Raw genomic sequence first — 22,045 nt, forward strand, 5'->3', positions numbered from 1 at the left:
GGCGGGAGGCCGCCGCAGAGCCCCCGGTGGTTGGGTCTTCGCTCCTGCGGGTCGTGCGGAGCTAACGTTTGTTCCCGGCACCGTGTGGCATCTCCTGGGTTCGTGGCCAGCACCGCGAGCCTGGCGTTAAACCCCTGAGCGTCCCCCTGCACACGGCTCTGGTGGGGCCGCACCTCGAGTGCTGTGCTCGGTTTTGGGCCCCTCACCACAAGAAGGCCTCGCAGCGTGCCCAGAGGAGGGCAGTGCGGCTGGTGCAGGGTCTGTAACACAAGTCCTGTGAGGAGCGGCTGAGGGAACTGGGGGTGTTTGGTCTGGAGAAGAGGAGGCTTGGGGTAACCTTACCGCTCTCCGCGACCACCTCAAAGGAGGCTGCAGCAGGGTGGGCGTCGGTCTCTTCTCCCAAGCAGCAAGCAATAAGTTAAGAGGAAATGGCCTCAAGTTTCACCAAAGGAGTTTTAGGTGGGATATTAAGAAAAAATCCTTCACCAAAAGGGTTGTGAGATTGGAACAGGCTGCATGGGGAAGTGCTTGAGTCACCATCCCTGGAAGTATTCAAAAGACACATAGATTTGGAGCTTAGGGACATGGTCTAGCAGTAGACCTGGCAGTGCTAGGTTAATGGTTGGACTTGATGACCTTGGAGGTCTTTTCAACCTAAATCCATGGTTGGATAAATGGTTGGATTTGATGACCTTGGAGGTCTTTTCAACCTAATGCCATCCTGTGTAACATGTTCCAGGTGATCCTGCTCGGCAGGGGGTTGGAGTAGATGATCTTCACATGTCCCTTCCAACCTCAGTCATTCTGTGATTCTGTGGTTCTGTAAACGATTCTGTGATTCTGTAAACGATTCTATGATTCTGTGATTCTATGATTCTTGACACAGCTCTAACAATGATTTTTCATCTTGCCTTGGCAAGATAAAACAGCAAATGTTTCTCTCTGGAGGCTTCTGTCTGGTCTTGGCATCTGCGTTTCCATCAGAAAAGAGGGATCAGCGAACTGAAAGTAGCTGAAAATTGTTTATTACGTACATGTGTTAGAACCCGGTGGGATGCAGATGTTGAAGGCATTTGGTGCTGTTGTGGCTTAACCCTGGTAGGCAGCTGAGCCCCACACATCCACTCGCTTGCTCTTCCCCAGTGGGATGGCAGAGAGAATCAGAAGGGTAAAAGTGAGAAAACTCATAGTTTGAGATAAAGACAGTTTAATTGGTAAAGGGAAAGCTGTGCACGCAAGCAGAGCAAATTAAGGAAATCATTCACTACTCCCCATCGGCAGTCAGATGTTTAGCCATTTCCAGGAAAGCAGGGCTCATCATGCATAACATTACTTGGGAAGACAAATCCCATAACCCCAAACGTCCGCCCCCCCCTCCCTTCCTCTTTCTTTCCCTCCAGCTTTCATTGCTGAACATGATGCCATATGGTAGGGAACATCCCTTTGGTCAGCCTGGATCAGCTGTCCTTCCTTGTCTGCATCCCCTCCCAGCTGCTTGTGCACCCCCAGCCTCCTCGCTGGCAGGGCAGTGCGGAAAGCACAGAAGTCTTTGTGTAAGCACTGCTCTGCAGCAGCTAGAGCATGGCTATGTTATCACCACTATTTTAATCATAAATCCAAAACGTAGCACCATACTAGCTGCTATGAAGAAAATTATCTCGACTAAAACCAGGGCAGGTACCTGGCAGGATTGGGACTTGAGACAGCAAAGTTAGAGACATCACAGAAATATCCAGGATATTAATTCAGATTCAGTGAAGTTGAAGATCTCCTTAAAATTCAGTAGAATTTGATCTGTGGAAAAATGTGTGTATTTAATGGTAAAGCACTGCTCTCTGGGATACTTGAAAACTTAACAAGAAAACACACACAGTGGACAACTATCCAGTGTTACCATAATTAAAAACCAGCTCCCAAGGTTTTGTATTGCAAGACAAGATTGTGATTTGAAGGGTTAATTCTATTTCACTACAAAATGAGCTCCAGTACTGCTCAAGGACCGATCGCCTCGCTCTGCACGTGGCCTTCCTGTTGATGGTCTGCAGCGCGCCGTTAATGTCAGCAGCAGTAGTAGTACAGGAACCCTCCGAGCGATCCTACTGCAACAGCTGTGTAATGGGAGGAACATCCATCTGTGGAGAAAGTCGTTGAACAAGGCTACATGGCTTGCATAGGTGATGATCTGTACTGATTTTAAAACCATATACATTTGGAAGGCTACAGTAAAGCTTAGTCAGGGAGATCAAACGTCGAACTGCGAGTCAGAACTTCAGTTGGATTTTATAGCCACTTTGCCCCATGATTTGTGTGTGACCCTGTGCTCAGCGTTTGACCTCAAATAAAATACTCTGTGCTATACTGTACCCAGCTGCTGAGATAAGAGTAATCCTATTTTTCTACCTAGCAGGAATATTGCGAGTCTTTACTTTGATAGACGCTGAAGGAAAAAAAAAAAAAAAAAACAAGAAAAAAAACTATACTATATATAAAAGAAAATATTTTATTTCATGGTATGAATCTGTAGCACAGTAGTTGATATCCCTGTGTGCAAGACTTCTGGATCCTTTCCGAGGATCAGAAATGTGGGCAGCCAGATAGATTAATACTGGAGTTGCCACATGAAACGAAAATATGAGGATTTTAAGATTTCTGAATTTCCCGTGCACTGGGCATACTACCACAGAAATCAGGGAGACATTTGACTCATTTTGTGTATGATAATGAACACTAGCTCTCTGCCTACTTCAAGTGTTTTATTTTACAAATGCCTTATTAATTGTGCCTTTCAGGAGCCCTTTTTTTGTGCATCTGTGTGTGTAAGACTAGACAGATTCATGGTAAAATGATAATATTGGTGAACTGGTGACTGTGAAATTTAACCAACTTTGCTCACAAATTACAAAATGGCCTTGGTGTTTTTAAGTACAGGTTTGTAGGACCCTGAGTGCAGCAATAGGTCCTAGCTGTCCTGACCAGCCTTGCCAGGGGCCTTCACCCATACCCTTTACCCATGGACCCTAGAAGCCTTGTTTACACTCAGGTGAGACAGGGAACAAGGTAAAGGATGTTGATTTTGCAGGTTTTCGCTAACACAGCTGTAAGTTTTATATCACCCACAAGGGCAGGGCTGAGGCAGGGAGTACAAGGACAGGACGACTCTGAAGATAAGGGAAGAAAAGATTCCATGCACACAAATAATAGAACCAGCAAGATTTGGCTTGGAATGCTGAAGTCTGCAAAAGAAAGGAAGGGTCAGAAGTTTAGCAGTGAGGAAGACTTCTGGCCTTCATCAAAAGACCACCAGAGTACACTGGATGACCACCTGAGGACTCCGGTACGCAACTGAATAGGGGCGGGAACCTATGTTAATGATTCTTCTGAGACCTAATGAATATGCAAGAGACTTACGGGGGAAGTGAGATGAATATGCATATATTCCATTAATATAAGCACACTGGAAGTAACCCTTGGTGTGTAAGTTAGGCGGAACGATCCCCCGCACACGCGGCGCCATAATAAAGAATACCTGCTTAATAACTTTGGTTATTGAGTTTTCACTGCATCACAGGCCTGGCCTTCAATTATTTTCTGAACTAAGTTGCAGATGTGTGTGTTTCCAGTTGTGGTCCTATTAGTGGTCCTATTATTTATTTATTAGATTTCTTGGATTGACCTGTGCCTTGTTACCTTGCTTGTGGCTGATGATTACCAGGCTGCCAATAGGACCTGCTGCCACCACGCTACTCTGCTCACCCAGCTCGGGTTGCTATGGGACTGTGTGCTGTAGGTAAGACCATTGCCTGGCCTATTGCTGCTTGCCATCCCTTAGGAACAGCTGACTCTTATTCCCTGTCTTTGTAATTCAGAGTATTTTTTCCAGGCCTGTTATAGGCTCTGATTATGGTGGCTTATTCAGTACAGGCACAAATTGCAGTTTTCATTCTGTGTTCATGCTGTGATATCTGCCTACAAGCTGTCATTTAAGAGTAGGATTCTTCCCTGACAAAAATCTTGGACTACCTCAGGATAATTTTTCCTGTTAATGGAAACATCTGTAACACCTTCTTTCTGCACACATTCTTAGGGAAAAAAGAAAGTCACTTGCACATTTAAAAAAAGGGAGTTAGAGTTACCTTGGGAACAACTGTGTGTTATTGAATAGCTTGTGCACAGCTATTCAGCAGCAACTGGAACAAAGCTTTTCAAAAAATACACCTTTCTTTTAAATACCTGTAAACATCTTTTCCCGTCTCTTAACTCTCCTTAGCAGCTTCTTTTGGTCTTCTGTTTCAGCAGAGTATTCAAAATCTTTACCTGGAGAGAGAAGAGTGTGATGTGTAAGGTTTTTTTCCTTGTTTTTTTTGTTGTTGTTTATTTTTTAAAAGGAAATACAGGGAAATGGATTGCCCTTCAATGCTGAGAGCACTGTCATTCTCAGTGAAGAAGACTTATTAACACCTCTGTTTCTGAAGTTTCTGTTTTCGTGAAGCAGAGGCACTGGCCTTACTTTACAGCTCACCAAACAGTCTTCCACTGAGGAAACATATTACAGATAGATTAAGGTTCTGGCAAACTATATGTCCAGGCACATTCTTTGTGCTGAAGCCCATGCAGCATTTGTGAAAGATTTTGTACATGGGAAAACCACTAATAATTGTTCTTCTTCCAGTGGAGGCGGGGGGGAAGGGGGCACCTTTGAGCTGTCAGTAAGACCTTAGAGAACTACTATAAGAGAGCTCTGTGATTGGCCATGCACATCTTACACACTGAGACAAGGCACCACAACACCTCACTCCTGTAGGGTAAGGCTTACTCACTGGGTTCCCCAAAGCATCCTTCCTTAGGCTTCTGCCAACTGAGAATCTTCTCCAGCCATCTGAGTTTGTAGAAGTCAGAGAAACCAGACATGCCACAGAGCAAAACTAGGGGAAATAAAATGGCACAGAAAACCACAGCTGTTTTTGTCATTACTGCTTCACATGCTTGATCTCCAGCAAGAAACATGCCCATAAAGCTTAATTAAAATCATGCCATGTTAATCCTAAAAATCGTTGTTAACAACAGAGTTAGGCAAATAAATTCCAAGTTTGGAAATAATGTCCATTAAAGTATAGTTAATGTAACTAAATTATAAACTTTGCTTTATACATCTTAATTTTGGATAAAAATTTAGCTTGTAAAATTAAAGATAAATATTTGAGGCTGAAGTTTTAAATGTTTTATAACTGATTAATGTACCAAATCTTTCTTCACTTTTCTTTGATGACTCATTGCTACTGAAGAAAAAGCTTACCTTTCCTTATTTCACAATAACATTTACAACATTGTTGGTTAACTGAGAAGAGATTACGTACTGTTTTCCATGAAGAGGTCTCGAGAAGAAGACTCAAATCCATTGCTTTCGATCTGCAAGTTTATTTTCATCATGCTAGCACAGAAAATATTCTTGTAATACTGGGTCCTCAGGAACAGATGATCAGAGCATCCTTTCTAGACACAGAAAAAACTTGACTATTGCACTGCATTTTGTTTTTTTTCCCCTCTAATTTGGATTAGGGAAGAGAGGCTCTAAGAGTTGTGAACTGCAATTGGAAATCTTATATTGGATTCAAATATTTTGTGACAACTCAGATGTTATTTTTTTAGCAGGATGCATCTTCATGGACTATAGGACCCCTACAGCATCGTGTGTCCCGCTTTGAGTGAATGTCCAGCCTTGAGTGAATGGAAAAGAATATCGTTATATGGTACCTACACAGCAGGTAGGGACCCTCATCGGCAATCTGTTTCAAGACTAATAATTTGTGAATTAGTGTTTTCAAACAGCTTGTTTGGTTATCTCTCAGTAGAGTTGTCCGAATAGACATATTGCCTGGTGGCTAAGCACAGGTTAGGTACCAGTCACCAACAGCGCGGTACTTGTAACATGTTGCATGAATAAGGTGCATGTTATCCTTTGCGGCTGGAATGTCTGTTCTGCAGATTTGTGATGAAGCACATACATGAAATATTGGTGTTAATCAGGAGGGAAAGGAGTGGCCTTACAAACAAGTTGAAAAGCTGGGGAAAACATGACCAATAAAATCATAAATATCTTCCTAGGTGTTTTAGGTACATTGCTACAGTTCAGGGTATTTGTGAGTGGAATCAAAAAAACACAGAGCCTTTGCTCTGTCTAAACTAGGTTTAGAAATTGTGTTTGGAGAAACCTGTCCTAGCCTCTCATCCCTCAGTTCTATCTTTCTTCATCTTCCTTTCAATGCAGCCCCTGCTGCTGCTTCTTTCTCTTTTACTCCAACCTGTTTTCAGCCAGAAAAGGTCATTTCTAAGTTCTTGTTTGTCTCCCTTGATGGACACTTGGCAGAATCATAACTCTCTCTGTCACAACTTAAGTGCTTTCCCAGGATATTCAAATCCATTGGAATGATCAGTTGCCACCTAGACAAAGGGCAGCAAGCTAGTTCTTGTGGAGCCTTCCACCTTCCTCCATATTTGTTCCCAGGCACACCACTGACCAAATTTCCCTGCACCGCCTTCATTCACCCAGTTCTCACAAGATTACAGCTTTACCTCCACCAAGAATTTCTTTACCTCTCACAAGCTCCTGTACCCTTCAGGTGAATTTGATTATATTACTATAAAGAAAATATTGTTGTTTTTTGACGTACTGCCACTTCTGTCTTTCCTCTTTACTTCTAGATGAGGGCAAGTAAATAGTCTTTGAACTTTGTTTTCCTTTGAAATCCAAACCACCAGATTTGCACTCACATACTTACCTAATACAGGTATTGAGAAAGCGCCTCTAGCAAAGCTTTACTGTTCCTCCTTGTTATCTCTAACATCCCACCACACAATCTACTGTGTCATACTGCTTTCTTTTCCATGTATAATATTGACTGTCATGGTTAATAAATCTTGTATGATAAAACTTTTCACTTACCATATCAGCAAACATGAAGTAGAAAAGCTGATGGGACAAGGAGTAACCCGAGCAACCAAGTTGAGTCATTATGTTCCTACAGGTGCTTGTGACAACGCAGGACTTGCCATTCTCTTTCCTGTTTAAGGATAGCAACACAGATGGAGTTGAGGAGTCTGATAAAGGAAGGCCTATTCCTGTTCTGTACAATTGCAGGGCACAGTAACTTTCCTCTCCTGCTTGCCAGCAGACAGTAGAAAAGTCTTATAAAACAGTGGCAGTAAGAAAGGATCCACCGATATCACAGAAACATACCATGTTCCTAGCAAATATGTATAGCACGTGTCACTTGTTTTCTCTGTAAAACACTTGGAACTACCAAATGAAGTATAGGCCAGCAAGGTATCAGTTTGGTTCCATGAATGAGGAAAGACCCAGAAATGTGGTCCTAAAATTGGCGCAAATTCTGAAAGCAAATCAAAGAAGAAAGCCTGTAATTAGTGGTATAGTCAAGGGAGATCTCAGGCCCTGCCTGATTTCTTAAGTCTGTCTACACCCAAAGGTACCCTTGCATGCATCTGCACATTGCCTCTCTGTGGCTTTCAGAGCTGAACACCCCTACCGTGCAGACCTGCCTTTAGTGCTTTTCTCCAAACCACCCAAAAAATCAGCAGCAGAATCGTTACTTCCAAGAATTAGTATTTGTGTTTCCATTTGGGCTCACTAGCCATTCCTTTCGAAGTACTCTCAGGAGGGATACCAAACTCTAAGTAAACTCTTTCTTTTCATTAACTCTGGCATCTTTGTCGTTTCATAGATCACTGCATAAAGGCAAAACACTGCAATATGAATACCTTGAGCTTGAATGAGAACTATTTTTCTTTAATGCCATCCATACTTGTTATTTTTACCTTTGAAATATTTGGGATCATTCTGCGCTAGAGAATATGTTGCGTTTTCAATCAGAGAAGACAACTTCTTCACAACACTTTCAACTTGGGTACGCTGAGCAAGTAATTCATGTTCTGAAGGCCACTTTTCTAGGGCTCCTTTCAAATAGCCTGCAGAAACAAAAATTCATTTTGTATACTACCATAAATTCTCAGCCCATTCTTCTTTTTTTCCCCTTCCTTTTTAAAGTAGTTTTGCTGCTTCCCCTGGTGACAGCCATTCTCCTCACAGCCACCATTTTTTAAAACAAGGTTTACCCTGGAACCTAGTAAGTAATCCAATGTACTAGACTATATTATACCTAAGTAGTGTCTCTTCTGACGTGGTTAGTAGGTATCTTACTGCAGAGCATTATGCTACTGCAATTAGAAGCCAAACTATTATTTGATATATGAAGAAACAAGGACGAAAAGAAAGCTATGAAATATGTTTAGTGTGTACTCTATAAGAGAGTATGTTAAGATGTTGCAGAGGTAGTCAGGCTTTCCTGTAGCCCTCTTTTTTTTTTTCCTTCCTTTGAAGAGTGGCTGCTAATCCAGTGATGCTCCAGCAATGTTCAAACTGTTCTGACACAGAGGGGACTGCTGAGCCCAGAGACGAGAAGGCTGGGGAGGGGGTGGCTCTTCCATGCGTACAGTTATCTGAAGGGAGGGTACACAGAGGACAGAACCAGGTTCCCGGTGACATACTCAAAAAGCCCTGGACACGGTCCTGGGCAGCCTGCTGTAGGTGGCCCTGCTTGAGCAGGGATTTGGGAAGGTGACCTCCAGAGGTCCATTCCAATCTCAACTGCTCTGTGAAATGGATAACATCCATACGGAGAAAATAAAAAATAAATAAATTAAAAAAAAAAGACAGACTTCTCAAATGTCAAAGAAGCCCTCTATATTGCCCAAGGGTTTGCTCACACTTCTACAGGCAAAGACTGTTTAATGAGATATAAGGTGGCAGATAATTATTGTTCTTGTTACATGTGCTTACTGTCCTTTGTGCTTCTGTGAGTTTGGCAGACTGTTCACAGCGAGTTGGTGGTGCATTCTCTTAGCCCTTTAATTTCTGTGGCTGTCTGGCTATGGATCTGTTTGCACTCCAAACTTACGTTTGTGATATCATGTAACTACCTTTTCTGTCTGCTTTATGAAGAAGAATATCTAATCCAAAGATCAGATCTTGACCCCTTCTGGAGGTGACTGGAATTTACGCAGAGATAAAGTAGCCACGTAGCCAGGTTACCACCTACCTCCAAGTTCCTCCAGTGCACTGGAAAATGTGGATGTGGCTTAGGGACTGCTTTGCCCTTTTGCCTTCTCTGCTGCACCCACACTTTGGGTAAGGCAGGTGTCAAAGAAGGTGGATGCTGAGAACACCAAGTTCTGATCCCAAACTAGGGAACGGCCCCTTTGGAAGAAGGCAGCATTGCTGCTGGAAGTAGTATGGAGCATGCACAAGTTGACTGCACCTTTTATTAGCCCTAAAATTTGTGTGTAGAGGCAACTCTTATCCAAATTGGTTTGGATCCCACAGGGGAATATAATATCAAGCATTAACAAATAGTTTTAAATATTCTTCTTACAGCTTATTGCATTCCTCCCAAGCCAGAGATAACCCAGGTGAGTCCTCTTAAAAACAAGAAGAATCAAGGTTTCCTTCTAAGGCATACTTCTGATGCAAATAACAGCTGGATCACTACTACTGTCATTGCATTTAAGGAGCTGAATCTTTAAAACAGGGTAAAAAATGAATTTAGAAATTAATATATATATATATCATGCTATTAGCAGTCAAATCTGCCTAATGTAAAGACTGAAGTCAAGAAAGCTGGTATCAGCTTAGTTCCCAAAAAAAAAAAAAAAAAAAGCCAGACTGTCACAATACCTTGCAAAACATGAAATCCCAGCACTGCATCTAAATTGATGTCCTGATACCGACTCTCCATGAAGACAGTCACTTTCTCGAGGGCAGAAATGACAGAGCTCCTCACATTAGGCTCAGTTTTCAAGAAGCTTGCCTTGGAGAGAAAAATCAGCAAGAAGAAAGTATACAGCATATCTACTCTGCTCAAAGAAGTTGTGTAACTTCTAAATCAATATCCCTTGCTCACAGCAGGTCCTGCTGTGTGTGATGGAATACTTTCCCTTAACAGTTTAACCACAGGTATGCCGCTGTGTTCTCACAGAAAGCTTGATTGTCGTCTTCAATGCTAGTAAATGTCTTGTGCCTTTAAATGTCAGCCAATGCACTTGGCAGTACAACTCCGCAGATCAAATCCAGTTCTTTCATCCTTGGCTTCTGTAAAATTGTTGTAGCTGCCATCAGAAGAGGGAGCTCTTGCTCATGTGTAGAGGTAAAGGGAGGTAAAAGACCGTCCATCTGCAATTAAAAAATAGAACTTTTGAAGTGTGCACAGCGTTCTTGAAGAAAGTGCTGAGAAATCATTTATTTAGAGCACTTTTACAGCGGAGGCTGTGTGCATGTGCGCTGAACCCACTGTGGCGATCAGACTGCTGAAGGGCACGGTGAGATACAGGCTGCCTGCCATCACCTCAGCTCCCTGTGAGGGAGCGACCAGCCCACTAAGGCCGTTTCTTTGCCACTGCACCTGGGATAAGGGTGGAAAGGGGAGTCGGCGTGTCTGGAAATGAAGGGCTGCAGAGACAAAGGGCCTTACTGTATGTTACCGCCTGCTATGAGCCCTGACCAGTAAATACATTAAGTGCATTTATCACATATCTAGGGTTAATGTGTTTTGATAGACACAGCTGAAGGAAACGCTGTGCTAACTTTGTGCTGCTTCACAAGATATTACATATGTTAAATGAAGCAAATTATCCAAGTTCAGCAGGTTTCTAAGCAAAATCTGATTTTAAATTATTTTTTTGGAAAGGAATTTATTTTGGAGGGATGGTGTAAAGGGGCCATCAGAAAGCTGTGGGTGGTGTGGCCTGCAGGTAGCCAGGACCCAGGCTGCCCTCAGCAGAGCTGCAGTGCTGCCGGTTCCCCACACCTGACGAAACTGCTCCAGATGAAGGAGAAGTGTGACAGAACACACAGAGCGCTGGGACCGAAAACCGAGGAGCTGCTGCTGTTCTCGTTAAATGAGGACACTTGTGGACACTGAGTGGGCACGCTTGGACGTATCACAGAATCATAAAGGTTGGAAAAGACTTCCAAGATCATCTGGTCCAACCATCCCCCTACCACCACTATCATCCACTAAACCATGTCCCTAAGCACCACGTCCAACCTTTCCTTGAACACCCCCAGGGACGGTGACTCCACCACCTCCCTGGGCAACCCGTCCCAATGCCTGACTGCTCTTTCTGAGCAGAAATGTCTCCTCATTTCCAACCTGAACCTCCCCTGGCACAACTTGAGGCCATTCCCTCTAGTCCTGTCACCAGTTAGTTATCTGCGAGAAGAGGCCGACCCCAGCTCCCCACACCTTCCTTTCAGGTAGCTGCAGAGAGCAATGAGGTCTCCCCTGAGTTTCCTCTTCTCCAGATTAAACAAGCCCAGTTCCCTCAGCCGCTCCTCCTAGGACTTGTGTTCCAGGCCCTTCACCAGCTTCCTAGCCCTTCTCTGGACACGCTCCAGGGCCTCGATGTCCTTGTTCTGAGGGGCCCAGAACTGAACACAGTACTTGAGGTGCGGCCTCACCAGAGCAGAGTACAGGGGGACGATCACCTCCCTGGCCCTGCTGGCTGCACTACTCCTGACACAAGCCAGGATAACATTGGCCTTCTTGGCCACCTGGGCACACTGCCGGCTCATGTTCAGGTGTCGACCAACACCCCCAGATCCTTTTCCTCTGCACAGCTTTCGTGGCGTTGTTGTGACCAAAGTGCAGGACCCGGCGCTTAGCCGTGTTGAACCTCATCCCACTGGCCTTTGCCTCGTGCCGTGAGGCTCCGCACCCCTCTGCGCGACACGAAGCCAGCCATGAGGAGAACCCGGGCGCAAACCGCCCGCCCCACGGCTCCCTCAGCCCGCGCCCTCCGCACCGCCCGGGGGCGCGCTGCCCGCCGGCGGGGCCTCAAGATGGCGGCGGGCGGCGGGGCGCTGGCCGCCATGGGCGCCGCGCTGGTGCTGGCGGCGGCCGCGGCGCTGTGGTGGCGGCGGCGGGCGGGCGGCGGCGAGGGCCGGGTGTGCGTGGCGGTGCTGGGCGACCTGGGCCGCAGCCCGCGGATGCAGTACCACGCGCTCTCGCTGGCCCGGCACGGCCGCGGCGTCTCGCTGCTGGGCTACCTCCGTGAGTCAGGGCGGGCGGCCGGGGCCGGGGTCGGGGTCGGGGGGCGCTGCCGGCGGGGTCGCGGCTCTCACCCTCCGTCCTTTGCCGCAGAGACCCGGCCGCACGGCGACGTGCTGGGCAGCGGCGAGATCCGCGTCGTGCCGCTCTCGGACCTGCGGTGGCTGCGAGGTGGGTGCGGGCCGGGGGCGCGGGGGAAAGGGAGCGGAGCGGGGCTGCTCGGGGTGCTGGTGGTCAGGGCGCGGGGAGGAGGGGAAGGGGGGGGGCAAAAACCGGCCCTGAGGGGCCTCCCTGCGGGCCTCGAGCCCCTGGGGGCCGGGGTAAGGCTGCGTGGTGCTGGCTTGGGTCGAGCTGGGGGGTCGTGGGTTTTATGTCTTGCTCACGGTTTTGTGTGTTTGTTCATCCGCGTGTACTCCTATTTTTCTTCTAGATTAAAATGGGGACTTGGGGGTGTTGTGGTGTTTCTGTGACATCAGGTTTCTGTTTTTACGAAATGCCACTACTTTAAAACTTCCCCGATGGCTGGCTCTGCGTGGCACGCACCTTTACGTGTGCAGAGCTGGAGTGCTCTCACACGTTCTCTGTCCTTTTGCAGTTGGCCCAAAGATTTTCCAGTATGTTGTAAAAGTCATTGCTCAGGCAATACAGCTGCTGTACACAATGCTGAAAATGGATCGACCATCCTATATTCTTCTTCAGGTATGCTTTCTGTGTGTAATTAATTTTAATAGTATTACATTACAGAATGTTTTTAGTCTCAGATATTGCTCTAATCATTTGAGAGCTAAAATTGGCTTAATCCATGATACAAACCTATATAAAAACTGCTTATTTCATTCTAGACTTCTTTCTCTGTTAACTCACGTTTGTTCTTCCTGTTAATTTTTGAGCTTTTGAATTTCAGTGGCATGTAAAGAATAAATCTTAACAGAAATACTTGTATGTGCTTTGGATGGGAATTTTGACCCAGATCCGACAGTAAAATTTGAAGTGCCTGCCAACCTTCATAGGAGAAACTGGCAGTTCTGTAGTTGGCGAATACAAAATCGTCCCTGTTCATTAAGATCCTTTTAAACAATGTTATTTCAGTCATTTGATTTTCTTTTTCTCGTTATTGCTAAGTGTTTATCACTTGACCATAGTCTTACCCTGTTTTTACTTATTTAACAGAATCCTCCAGGTTTACCTAGTATAGCTGTTGCCTGGGTAGCGTGTCTTGTCTGGAGAAGCAAACTGATAATTGATTGGCACAACTATGGATATACCATAATGAGTCTGAATCATGGAAGAAATCACCCACTAGTACGCATTGCAAAATGGTTTGTACAGAAATTTCTCCTATTTACAAGTTATGAACCTTTCTAGAGCTCAGAAGGATGGAAAGCAGAAAGAAGAATATAATTAGCAAAGGGCTATTTCCATCAAGAAGTTACTACATTTCAGGAAGCACGTTATTTAAAATGCCTTTGTTAAACACACAGGAAGGTGGTGGTAGGTGGTATACTGTAAAATACACTAAAAATTCCATCTAGGTAAATTTATTCTATAAAAATGATGTACGCGGTTTAAAGGAATTAGGTTGTTCTCTAAAGTAATTTGTGAGTAGCTTATAAAAATAGTTTTATTTTCTGTTTTGTACTTTCAGTGTTAAGGTTAGGAAGTATTCTGCCTGCTGTATGTACACAGGGCAGAGTGCAAAGGATATGCTTCGTAAGAAGCCTAGACTGTAACAAAAAAAGCAAATTTATGTTCATTTTAGGTGAAATATGGTATCCCAATGCAATGCAAACTCTCGTGCCTTTGATAAGTGAGCTACTTAGAAATAGGAGAATAAAGTAATTAGAAACCTGTCTTAAAGTAGGTGTGTGAATGTTGTAGGAACTAAAAGATTTTCTCACATGGTTTAAACCTGTTCCTTTTGTTCTCGTTTGAAGTAGTCAGGTTGCATATGCAAACTTTTGATCTTATTGCAGTGACTTTGTCTAGTGTTGCGGGTTTTTTATTCTCTAACACTACTTTACACTCCAGCCCATCTTCAAAGGTGGTTCTGTTTCTTACTCAATCTAATTGGTTACCTACAGGTAACAGCTTTAAAAGCTTTCCATTGCTGTGTTCTTAGGTCTTAGAGGATAAGGAAGTCTTGCTGTATCCCTTCTCATAAACCGTTATTGTTTCGGTAAAACAGCACAAGGAGTCAATATATAATTGTTAGTTAAACTTCAGTTATTGGGTGGTGGTTGAGTTTCTCTTGGTTTTGTTTGGCTTTTAATGAGCATTGGCACTGGAGAGTGCCAGTGTATTTGGCTGTATGGGGTTGCCTTAGGTTCTAACTAAGATTTAATTTTTGTCAGGTATGAGAAGTTTTTTGGACGTTTGTCGGACTATAACTTGTGTGTCACTAACGCAATGAAAGAAGATCTCTGGGTGAATTGCAAAATAAAGTAAGTGAAATACCTCTACCATTATTAAGTGCATACTCAAAGTGAAATGAAAGCACATAATTGTGAATCTGGATTTAGAGTAATCTTAACAAAAGCAACTATGCCAGTTCATCACCACTGTAACCCATTAGTCAGTTTTGTTATAAGCTAATGGAGTGTGGGTATTGAACAGTCTTCATTAGCCTTCGTAATTAACACCTCATGGTCTAGAAGGTGGCAGTCTAGATGTTATGGAAGACTTGCTGCTGCACTGCCTATGAAATAAAAAAAACGCAAACATCACTGTATTTGCTAACAGTTAGTCAACCCTGCAGATTTTTCTTTTGCAATCACAGGGCTTTAAAATCAAAAGGAAAAGGTGTTTTTTAGGGAAAACTTAATTTATAAGTTTAAAAATCAGGACAACGATGTCTGTAGATTTTTATGGTTGTGTTACATCCCTTGAATACACATATAAGAAAGGGACCCTTTTCTTACAGTAGATCAAGCTTGGTCTATTCCAGCAAACTTCAGGAATACAGAAACTTGAGTTGAATCATCATTTTATTGTAATAATCCGCTTTCTGCATTATATTGTTGTAGCCTGTCACTCTTTACTGCGTGCATTTTGTTAAATCTGTTTTTTTTATTTAACTTGTGAATTTATTTCATTACAGGGCAGTAACGCTGTATGACAGGCCAGCTTCTTATTTTAAGGAAACACCATTAGAGCTTCAACATCAGTTGTACATGAAACTTGCAAAAGACTATGGACCATTTAAAGCACAGCATATGTAAGTAAAGCATGCAATTACCCCGTGTCATTCAGTTAAGAACTGGCATTTAGTCCCCAGAAATACCTTTGGATGGGATCACAAGTTTCTGAACAGCAGCAGACAGTGGTCTTTGCATGCATTCAGCCAGTAGCAGATGCTGTGCAAGTTTGCTTAATTGTTGCTGGAGAGGCCAGAATAAGTGAAATCATTGAAGGGTGATATCATGTTGCTTGATGTTTGAAATTAGTGGGTTTTGTTTGTTTAAAGAAAAAGTTGGTGTAAATTCTGAGGAAATAAGTAATATAATACATGAAGGGTGAAAGCAGTTGTCTAGTTCCCACTGAACTGGATGACAGTGATTGGATGCTTCATTAATGGCATTAATTTAGTAATTGCTATAATAATAAACTCCCCATTCATTTATTGTGGAGGGTTTTCAAAGTCTTGCTCTATAAATATTAAGCATTCTTCTCTGGCTGTGTGCAGGATGTTTGCTATAGTAGATAGCCCAACAGGCAGTTAGTTTACCAAATTAATGCCTGAAAATGGAGGGGAGAATCATACTGTATGGCATTTTCTTTTTGGATCTGCGCACCACTGAATGTAAAGGTTCCAATTTTAATTGAATAAGAGCATTGTTGGCCACCATGCTTTGGATATATTTGGGACAGAGCTGGAAAGAGAGACTGTTTTCCTAACGTTTTAAGGAAAACACTGTTAGAAGATAGAAATGTGCTTATAATAGTGGTGTCATTAGGCTCATGGTAGTAATAGGAAAGATGCAAAACAGTCTTCCTTATGATCAAGTATGTCTCTGCAAATCAGTACAGTAATGGTTATTTCCAGAGAAATTGAGTAGCAAGTCTCAGGGTTTAGAAACTCACATCAGTTAAGCATAGCATTTCCTTCTGTGTTTGTAGACTGTGTTTGTGTAGTCCATATTCAGAAAATTTTGTTTACGTAGTACAGAGTCTGTCAGTTCGAATGCTGAGAGGTCTGCCTTTACAGAAATGGATAAAAGAAACGGACATGTGGTAAAAACCAGAGGACGGCCAGCTCTTCTCATCAGCAGCACAAGCTGGACAGGTTTGTAAACAGATTATTTTTAATATTTCATTACCTCCTAACAAAAGATATAACTAGGGCTCTTTATACTTCCCCACACTTGAAACTTGACATGTTATACAGGCATGTTTGCATCGTGAGTGGCAAATTTTTCTTCATTTGTCTGGAAGAATTTAAAGACAAGTTGTACATGATATACCTCAGTGGCTAAAAATTAAAAAAAAAAAAAAAAAAAGATTTCCCACTACTTTTTTATTTTTCATTCCAGACATAGTATCTTGTTTGGTGGTGTAAAATGGATTAAAAACCTAAAATTTGTACTTCTTTAGTTCTGATAACATCTGTTATGTAATTTTCTCACTTTCCATTTTTTTTTCTATATGAGAAAGGGAAAAGAGAGGTGAAACAAATCAATTGCTAGTAACCATGGGCAGAATTGTCTGTACCTTTGAATTAACAGAGCAATTTCTGCTTTTAAAAATTTCTGGTTTCAAAAACTAGAGAATTAATGTGGTATATAGCACATCCTCAAAAGAGAGTCCATTGGTGGCTTGTTGTCCATGTTGCCAGTAAGGAGAACAAGTAAGTTTTGTATATGGTTGTGGACTTTTATTTATGGAAGTAATTACAGCAGATTTTTAGTAGGAAGAGCTTGTGCCATACTGAAATCATTCAAGTAAAGGTGAGGAAAATCTTCATTGTTATTTACATTTAGTAATTTGTTACCAATGCTAAAAACATGAATATCACTAATAAAGCCTTTTCTTTCAGAGGATGAAGACTTTTCAGTCCTTTTAAGAGCTTTAGAAGGTAGGTACTAAGGAATTCATCTTATCTATTCCAAGGGGAATGGTTTTATGCTGGACAGTTATGAGGGGTTTCTCTAAAGAACAGTGCCTCCCTATTCAAATGAAAATGCAGGCATATTTGATTAATTTGCAGTGCTTTAAGAGTAGGAGTTGAAATACAGAAGTGAAACATCTGGATTCAACTGGAGTAGTTGTTGGGGAGAATTATATTTCTCTTGGTAAATTGCAGTTCTATTTTCTAAGGTATGAGTACTCTCCATAGGTATCTGATAATAGGAAAGAAAGGAATATGCATTGTCTATTTAAGAACTACAGCTGCAGTTTCTAGATAAATTGAAACAACCGATATGGTGTAGTCAAAGAAATGTTCTATGAATAGTACATTTTAAACATATCATAATTTATTTCTATAGAAATATGTCAATTTAATATTTGTTAATTTACTGCTATTTCACTAGGTATATGTTTATAAAGAAATTACTTGAAGTAGGAAGCTAAATGATTCATACACCATGACCGTTCTTAAATCAGTCCATTTATTTGTCAATTCTGAACAGTTTTTTATCTTTTCCAGATTATGAGCAGTATATCAATGAGGGAATCAAGCTTCCAGCTTTAGTATGTGTGATAACAGGTAATAGTTTATTCACGTTATAATTCTTTCTTTTCTGCTAATAGAGATGACTTCATTTTCACTTTTCTACTATGCTGACTCTTCTATGATGATGAAGAGAGAGGAGGAGAATTGTTTTTGTCTGATTATAAATCAGAGCAGTTGGATTCTTACAGCAGTGTAATCATGGCACATCTTTAAAGAGGAGAAGCTCTCAGCCTGGCTGTCTAGCACAGCTCTGCGTTATGCCATGTTCAAAATAATTTAATCTCAACATTCTGAGCACTGAGATGCTGCAGCCAAAGAAACATAAAGGTGCATGTCTGGAGCCTTTCATGCAGAAAGGTTCTCTTAAGGCAGGAGGAAACCTACTCATCAAACATCTTTTTGTAAAACAGTATGCGCAGAATGAATGCCGGTTGGTTAACTTTCTCATTAATAGCAGACTAAATCTTAGTGTGATTTTTAAAGAGCAAATTTGTATTTTTGGGTTGTCTTACTGCTGTAAAGAAAATGCAGGTCAAGACTGGGCAACACTGACAGTAGGCTCCTTTAAATACCAAGTTAAGAGAGGAAGTGTAGGTTCACCTTGTTTTCAGTGGGACTTAATCTCTGGGGTGATCATGGTTGGTATATTCTGACATGTCTGAGGCAACAGGACTTGTCATCTGCACAGCAGGTTGCACAGACAGCACTTTATTTTCAATCATCCTGATAAAATCATTATTATATTTTTTTTTCTGTGTGTGTTTTAAACAGGCAAAGGGCCACTAAAAGAATACTATAATGGACTGATAAAGAAATTGCACTTCAAACATATCCAGATCTGTACACCCTGGCTTGAAGCTGAGGATTACCCTCTTTTGCTTGGTAAACAGAGGATTATGAAATAGATTTGATAATGGGTGAAAAACAATTTAGCAGAATTGTGAATAGCTGATAGACATTATGCGCAGGAGATAGCAGAATGTAGTAAGCAAATGAACTTGCTGGTTACTGATGATATATACATGTATACCACTCGTGTTTTTGACTTAGACAAGCAAAATTGCTAATTTCTTTAACTGCATTTTTCACTCTTATCCCAAGAAATAGGCATAATACTTGCATTGCTTTTTCAGTCTGTTATTCGTACTTTTCTTCTATGCTGAAATACAGCTTGCTTGTTTGTGTTCCAGTTTACAGGGCAGGTCAGTACCTGATACCCTAAGCTTTTGGCTGAGCACCCAAAAAAAATCTGAAATTCTAAATGAACATGTCTTGGAATAGTGTTCCCTCAGCATGTCCATTGCATTAGCATGAAGTATGAGTAAGCGTAGTACAGTAGCCAGCTACACTTTCAAGTAGATCTACTTTTCTTCGTTTTTCAAACCTGCCAATTTATGTGGCTGTAAAACATGGTGTTTATAGGGTAATTTTTAAGTAATGAATATAATGTCTATAAAATAGCATTGCAATTTCTCTGTCTTGAAATCACTTGAATTGGAAGAAGTCACTAGTGAGCGATGCAGCATAGCCTGTTTGAACTGTGGTAGAGTTTTCCTCTGCACTTACCCATTCTTAGCAGATTAAGAGACAGAAAGGCTGTTTTCAGGTATGTGAGGATGTAAAATTCCCTTTAATTTAATATGCACTTGCTTGGTATGTTTCTAAAGCCGGGCTAATTTTAGTAAATATATAGTTTAGTCTGTGTGTGTGTGTGTGTGTATATATATATATAGCGTGTGAATATATATGTGTATACACGTTTTCTGCAAGCTTGAAATTGAGTCAGTCGGATAGTATTGAAAATAGCTTATGTTTAGCTCATATCACCCAAAGAAATACGTGCATAGAAGGGTTCACAATAAGACTAGAAGAGATGCTTTCAGAGAATTTAGGCTCTTGTGTGTTTCATTTGCTTTTCAGGCTCAGCAGATTTGGGTGTGTGTCTCCATAAATCATCCAGTGGTTTGGATTTACCTATGAAGGTGGTAGATATGTTTGGCTGTTGTTTACCTGTATGTGCAATATATTTTGAATGGTAAGAGCTTGCTTATTCTGATACAATTTAATAGCTCATATAAAACACTATTCTAACAAGCCAAGAGTTTACTAGCTTCTGCATGTATCAGATGAGATTCCAGTACTATGTGATAACAACTTACTTTTAATTCAATAAGACAAACTTCAGAAGTCAAGGTTGTTTTATTTAAGGTTGACTAAAAATTAACACCAGTTTTTACAATCTTTGGAGCATTTATTGCAACCAGCTGCCTCAAAAAAATTAATTGCCCTGTAATCCTTTGTTTCCGTATGCTTCATTTAAAAAAAATCATTCTGCATAGACATGTCTCTCTTCTGTGAAAGGGTGAATGTATGCAGTCCGCCTTACAATTTACAGTCCTTCAATTAAAGGTGTATTCACTGTGGAGATCTCCTGTACAGATTTTCCTTGTGGGTTATAGTAGAGTGTCGCCCTGATTTGCGATGTATGTGCAGAGGAGTGGCACAATGACAAAGTGAGGGACCTACTGTAACGGTAAACCTAGATAGTATGACTTGGGGGGAACAATCTTTAAATTAAACTTTTATAACTGCTGTTTGTTCCATTTTGTCAGGAATGTAATGTTCATACCTAGACAGCTAGGTTCTTAATGTTTAAGGCATAGCCATGTCTCTTCAGATACACTGTGCAACTTTTTAAATGTATATGTCCCACTCACTGTTCTTTTTTTTCCTTCATGTTTTTTTTTCTATTACTTTTGTACACAGTTTACATGAACTTGTGAAACATGATGAAAATGGTCTGATATTCAGGGATTCAAATGAACTTGCAGAACAACTGAAGGTAAAGTCTTGACAGATTTTTCTTTTCCGCTAGCTTTAACCACAAAGGTGTTACCATGTAAGCTACCTTTTCGTGTGATAATCCTCTGTGTATTTTGCATTCTCAGAGGATACTTCTTTGCCTGGTGGATCTTATTGGCCATATTTCTATTTGAATACGGATATTACTGGCCACATTTCTATTTGAATACAAATCTGAAGTTGGCAAGACCATGCTAAATATTGTGATATTAAACTGTTCAGAGGGTCATACCAGAGGGTTACCCCTGAGAAACTAGAATTAATCCAAAATATAACATGATACTTTTCCGTTTTTTTTTTCTGTTTGTTTGTTTTCTTCTTAAACTAACAGATGCTTTTCCTGGAATTTCCCACACTGGAAGGCAAACTCCACGATTTCAGAAAAAACCTTTGTGCATCCAAGCAGCTGCGTTGGGATGAGAGTTGGGACCAGACTGTTCTTCCCTTGTTTATGCAGAGTGAATGACTTTTTGTGGGGAGAGGAGGGTGTCCAAAAAGCTAACACATTCCTGGAGTTGCATAGATGTGACAATCAGTGAATAAACACTCTGTGTTATCTGTGGTTACAGTTTTTAATTGCTTCGTCTTGGGGCCTGTTTTGATGCACCTTTTCTTTTACAATTGGAGCTTCTTGTGTAAGAATAGTGCTGCAGGTGCAGTTGAGGTTATTTGTTGTCTGTAAGTCTTGGGAGAAAACGTGGTTCCCATGCTGAAGAGGTTGATCCTTGCCATCTGCTTTTTCTTCTTGTATTATTTGGGATGAATGTGGGAGGTTTAGGTGCTCTAGGAACTTCTGTAAAATCTGTTTAACTGGGCTGCTTGTAGGTTACTTTTAGCTGAAAGTACTTCAATACATATACAAATTATACCAGTTATACCTACTGTACAATAAACACTTGAGTAGGTGATTATTTTTCTGCAAGGGGGAGATTTTTTTAGTTTAAATTTTTTTTTGAATTGAGGATACATTTTTTTTGTTGTTTTTTATATGATTAATGTTCTTGGATAGTCTTCCCTAGGCAAGTACTGACTATACCCTTGTATGTTTTTATGAAGATGGAAAACAACTTTGAAATTAGGTAGTTCTTTTTTACAGTGTGTGCAAGAGTAAAAAGGCGCAGCCACTGGTATGTGACAGCTTTATTGAACACTTAAGAGGGAAATTCACCTTTCAGTGAATGTTGTCCTCATACATTGAAGTAAATGTATCCATTTACCTTGAGAAAGAACGTAAAATTTATCCCTAGAATAGAATAGAAAAGATATTTAAAGTATGCAATAATCTAGTAAAAGAAATGGAAGTCAAGAGAAAGCAACACATTTGATTCCGCTTCAGGACTAATACTGTCCAGTGGCAAAATGCATAATGGATTATGAGAAGTTTCAAAGAAGGCAA

The 22,045-nt window shown here is 41.5% G+C and overlaps 2 protein-coding genes and 1 long non-coding RNA gene across 4 annotated transcripts; 2 read left to right on the top strand and 1 right to left on the bottom strand.

Annotated features, from left to right (window-relative positions):
• Positions 1-140: 140 nt before the first annotated feature.
• Positions 141-12,282, bottom strand: LOC308178474 (UPF0764 protein C16orf89 homolog). 2 transcript variants are annotated; one of them, XM_080557163.1, is made up of 9 exons: positions 12,191-12,282; positions 9,746-10,240; positions 7,831-7,980; positions 7,235-7,385; positions 6,941-7,058; positions 5,355-5,490; positions 4,818-4,922; positions 4,231-4,314; positions 141-3,233 (listed from the first exon to the last, which is right to left on the bottom strand). In XM_080557163.1, the coding sequence occupies exons 2-9, from the start codon at positions 9,915-9,917 to the stop codon at positions 3,037-3,039; spliced, it is 1,113 nt and encodes a 370-aa protein (XP_080413289.1). In that variant the 5' UTR covers positions 9,918-10,240; positions 12,191-12,282; the 3' UTR covers positions 141-3,036. The 2 variants fall into 2 exon arrangements, with proteins under 2 accessions (XP_080413289.1, XP_080413290.1); XM_080557164.1 differs by lacking the exon at positions 12,191-12,282 and adding an exon at positions 11,313-11,845 and having other exon boundaries at positions 141-2,132.
• LOC308178478 lies at positions 3,223-9,754 on the top strand. The gene is made up of 3 exons (XR_013939789.1): positions 3,223-3,787; positions 5,647-5,762; positions 9,446-9,754. It is a non-coding gene; the product is annotated as an uncharacterized lncRNA (long non-coding RNA).
• On the top strand, positions 11,909-21,205 carry ALG1 (ALG1 chitobiosyldiphosphodolichol beta-mannosyltransferase; the record flags this gene model as incomplete). The annotated part of the gene is made up of 13 exons (XM_080557162.1): positions 11,909-12,119; positions 12,210-12,287; positions 12,712-12,815; positions 13,287-13,435; positions 14,468-14,557; positions 15,214-15,330; positions 16,277-16,398; positions 17,149-17,187; positions 17,761-17,820; positions 18,559-18,669; positions 19,708-19,822; positions 20,554-20,629; positions 20,981-21,205. The coding sequence occupies 13 exons, from the start codon at positions 11,909-11,911 to the stop codon at positions 21,113-21,115; spliced, it is 1,407 nt and encodes a 468-aa protein (XP_080413288.1). The 3' UTR covers positions 21,116-21,205.
• Between the last annotated feature and the right edge of the window lie 840 nt (positions 21,206-22,045).

This window comes from Anser brachyrhynchus (genome assembly GCF_964034855.1).
Source record: "Anser brachyrhynchus genome assembly, chromosome: 15".
NCBI lineage: Eukaryota > Metazoa > Chordata > Aves > Anseriformes > Anatidae > Anser > Anser brachyrhynchus.

Excerpts from the sequence above, each read along its gene's own strand:
- LOC308178474 (XM_080557163.1), bottom strand. The coding sequence starts at position 9,917 with ATGCTGTATACTTTCTTCTTGCTGATTTTTCTCTCCAAGGCAAGCTTC. Across the intron at positions 4,315-4,817 it reads AGGATGCTTTGGGGAACCCA|GTAAAGATTTTGAATACTCT; the intron begins GTGAGTAAGCCT and ends TTCTCTCTCCAG. Across the intron at positions 3,234-4,230 it reads ACGGGAAAAGATGTTTACAG|ACTTCAGCATTCCAAGCCAA; the intron begins GTATTTAAAAGA and ends TTTCTTTTGCAG.